Source organism: Barbus barbus (genome assembly GCF_936440315.1).
Source record: "Barbus barbus genome assembly, chromosome: 4".
Lineage (NCBI taxonomy): Eukaryota > Metazoa > Chordata > Actinopteri > Cypriniformes > Cyprinidae > Barbus > Barbus barbus.
Window position 1 is genome coordinate 2346173 of NC_136732.1, and position 4306 is coordinate 2350478.

The 4306-nt window shown below is 39.8% G+C and overlaps 1 protein-coding gene across 1 annotated transcript; it reads right to left on the bottom strand.

Annotated features, from left to right (window-relative positions):
* Positions 1 to 259: 259 nt before the first annotated feature.
* On the bottom strand, positions 260 to 1681 carry LOC306861630 (uncharacterized protein; the record flags this gene model as incomplete). Its single annotated transcript, XM_079404013.1, has 1 exon — positions 260 to 1681. The coding sequence occupies one exon, from the start codon at positions 1679 to 1681 to the stop codon at positions 260 to 262; it is 1422 nt and encodes a 473-aa protein (XP_079260139.1).
* Positions 1682 to 4306: the final 2625 nt, after the last annotated feature.

Below are 4306 nucleotides of genomic sequence, written 5' to 3' on the forward strand. Positions count from 1 at the left end.
CACTGAACTGTATAATCATGACAGGTTTAATTAACTCATAGAGATGGAGAAATAATTTGCGTTCATCCAAAGATCCACCAGAGTTAGGCGCATGGCTCAAACAGACTCTCTGCCCTCTTTTACAAAACATTCAAAGTTGCTGTTAGTTGTTTCAAATGTAAAATGGATGAACTCGACTGGTCTCTGATTGTGTCACTGTGGTTACCTGAATGCAGTCGTGACTTCAGTTGTCCATACATACAGATATGTATTGAATCCTTTAATCTTCTGAATGAAAAAAACCATGATAATAATAATCATTCCCATGGTAGCCACACTTGTGATCAGACCTGCAGGTTTGGCCATTCACAGCTGAGTTGCAGTCATCAGAAGTACAGCAGTTACTATAAGTGTCTTCATCATCCGTGAAGCACCACATATGTCCTGATCCATATTTTGCACAAGCATGGTCACTGCGGCAGTACTTCCCGTTTTTAGCTTTACTTCTCCACAGCGGAGGGCTGCAGTAGTCCCAGCCGCCAGAGATGGTCTTACACCAGTAGTAGTCGTTGCCGTATGTTGCACATGGGTGATCATCCAAGCACTTCTCTCCTTTAAAAGTGACGAGTGAGTACCGGGCTGAGCACTCGATCTGCGTCTGGCCTGAGTAACACCTGTAGGAATTGAGATTGTCGTGGTACAGGCAGGGAGTGGAGCAACAGGACTTGATTTCACCATTTGTTTCACATTGACAGCTGTAACTAGAGTCAGAGAATTTCGAGCAGGGCAATCCATCAGCTGTAGTCATCTGCTTCTCTGGGACCAGCAGGCATTCAACAGCATCCGACACACCCGATATGTCCCTTTTTCTGAGGTCACTCCTTACTAGTGGTTTCACACGAGTTATAAGACAAGTGCTTCCAGCAGAAACCTTCAGATCCTTTACTGCATCGTAGTAAGTGCTCATGCTGTCAAAGGCTAATTTTATTGTCATCTCACTCAACTTTAATTTCTTTTCAGGTATGATGTTACTGTCGGCAGCCCTTTTCAATGTGCGATACGTGTTTTGCATGCCTGAGCTCATTTGGACTCCTTGTGTCTCCTCGATTTGTTGATTGATTAATGTCTGAAATTTGACCTTAACCTCATCTAATTTATTATTGTCATGAAAACAATCATCCACAAAAATGCTAACTTCTGAGAGCTGACGATTGAGATTTTTTATTTGTGTGTTCAGGTTTGAGACGCTCATCAGGCTTATGCTGCCTTCCGGCTTGTTTGCCCCCATATAGCCGAAGGAGAAAGACTTTCTGTTATCGAAGTGGTGCTTATAGCAGACGGCTGTCCAGATGTGAGAGGGCACCGTCACCCTTTCAGGCTCTTCAGAGATTTCACTTTGTGGTATCCGTAGATTCACATCAGGTACTGTACCTGTGACAATGTAGGCTGTAGCACTGTCACTTTTAAGCTTGTCTCTTAAAAAAATCCTCAGATTTTTCTCCCACTTTGCCCACTGGTTACGGTTGAAGCACGCATCCATAGGTGCTGCATTGGTCAGCGTGAACGTTGCTATACGGCCTTCACGACACTGGAAGCTGCTGGGGTTCAGGTGTCCACGATCATATCCCGTTTCACTGTAGTCGTTGCTGATGGCTTGATTTCCTTTATAATCATCTTTATTATATTGATTCTCACGGACCATAGCATATAGACTTTGATCTTCAGGTTCGGAAAGCTAAAGAAGAAATATTATGTTAGATGGTTAGTTTGATGTTTTATTTGATAAAATTGTAATTTCATTTTATTTATTTTTTGTAACAATAAGTAAGGTAACACTACAATAACATTTCATTAGTTAACTACATTAGTAACATGAACTAATAATAAACTGCACTTCCACAGCGTTTATTAATCTTTATTAACACTGTAAGGCCCACAATTTTAAAACATCATTTTTAGCTTGACAAAAAAAAAAAACCCTGCTCATGTTTTATTTTTTCACTCCAAGACCACTTTTATGCAATTAATAGGTTTTATTGTTCAGCCTTGCAATGCAATTGGATGCTAGATAAAAAAAAAAAAAATAGGTCTATTTACATGGACTTGAAGTCACACAACCTGCAAACTTCCCTTGAAGCACATCATCTTGTTTTTCTGGACTGAATAAGCAAGTAAAATGCCTAAAATATGTTTTTCAGTGATTTGTAATATGTCTGGATGATGTAGATATTAAGGTATTGTCTAATGTTTTGATCATTTTGGATGATTTGAGTTTATGTCAGTGTTGTAATTTTGCAACACTGTGTTAAAGGGGTAGCCAAATTTGCCTGTACACCTTGCACATTACATGGATGAATTGAAAAAAATACTAGCAGAAACACTGGTTTTGATCATTCACAAGTTTTAAATATCTTTGTTGTTATCATTTTGAGTTTCAATCAATATTTAATGATTATTAAATAAGTAAAAAATATTTCCTCAAGAATATTAAAGTATTTGTGTAGTAATATTTCAAACTATCCGTATCTTATCATTTATAAAAAATACTTAACTGGTCCTGTTGTTTTTTTTTCTGGCCTTTGCTTGTTTGCCTAAATATCTGCCTGCTGCATGAGGGAGAGTTGATAATGTTCTGGATTGTGGGGTATCAGTGCTATTAGCATGATAAGGAGAAGGGCACAATAAGCAATCAGACAGTATTGTGTGAATTCTCAAGAATGGGTAAATTCTTTAAAATGTGTAAATTTGATTTGCATTGAGATTATTTAGCATATAAAATTATCAGTGTATTTTATTTCTATTTCAGAATGCCATCAGCCAGGACATCACTGATGCCGTGCAAAATGGGAACAGTGACTTTGAGATGGACTCTGATACAAGTGATGAACGTTTTACATGAGTAGAAATTAACTGATTTCCACAGGAGCATTTCTTCATTTCTTACTTGAGGGCAATTTTATAACTATCTTAATTAATACAACTCATTAAAGGTCGAAGCTGCAATGTCATGCAATGGCAGTTTGTTTTTTATGCTGATGAGAGAATTTGCAAATGCATATTCATCAGAATTCAGTCGTTGAGCGCACACACTGAACAACTCCGGAGCTCTCCACGGTCATGAATCAACACGCCTCTGATTGGATATTGCATTCATAAGCTCAACAGAAATGTGTGTGATTGGTTATATTGTTCAACGCTGCAGACCGTGCTCAAAAAAGGATTTGATGGAATGTGCAAATCAACCATAAATGAAATGCCGCGATCAACGCTTTTCATTTATTTCACGTGACCTAGCTTACGGCTAATACAATATTACTTGAATGAAATCAAATGTATAAAGTTAAAAGAGTTAAAGTAAAAGTACCCATCTTTAAATCTACTCTTAAAAGTACAAATTTTCCGAAAATTTACTCAGGTAAATGTAATGGAGTAAATGTACTTCATTACTACCCATCTCTGGTTAACATTTGTTGATATATTCACTAACATCAAATAATAATGATGGTGGCGGCGAACACCAAAGATGGTGGCGCGAACACATCGCGAGGCTCAGCGTCTTACCAGATTTTGGAAAATAGTGTTAATTTACCTGGTTATTTCACTCGTGTTCGCGCGATCCAGTTATGCGAACTACAGCTATAGTAAGCAGTCACTTTTGGACATCAACAAACGGTGTTCCAACATAGTTTTAGATCATCCTTTCGACTTCAGCGAACTCCCGCTGGAGCTACTGAGATCACCGCGGACAGGCGGATCACTCGTACCGGCCGGAAGTGCTCGGCGTCGAGACCGTAAACAAAGACGGGGAAAGCGTGGAGGGCTGCGTGCTAAGCTAAGGCTAAACCCACATCGACCAGCTCTGCCCAGCATCTTCCTTGCCAATGTACGGTCTCTGATGAACAAGATGGACGAACTAAAGATCTGGACCCTCACACAGAAACGGCTTATGGACTGTAATGTTATGTTCTTCACTGAAACATGGCTCTGCAACGATGTCCCAAACAGCGTGGTGCATATGGACGGACGCTCTCTCTTCAGGGCTGACAGAGTAGCAGCAACCTCTGGTAAAAACAAGGGTGGTGGAGTATGCATTTATGTAAATAAATCATGGTGTAAAGACTCTGTCATTGATACCTACTGCTCTGCTGATCTGGAGTTCCTGATTATCAAGTGCAGGCCATTCTATCTACCTCGTGAGTTCACTTGCATTGTTGCTGCTGCAGTTTATGTACCTCCGGACGCTAATGCTAACGTGGCTATGAAAGAACTCTGTGCTGCTATTAGCAAATTACAAACCCTGCACCCGGATGGAGCCTTTATCGTTGCT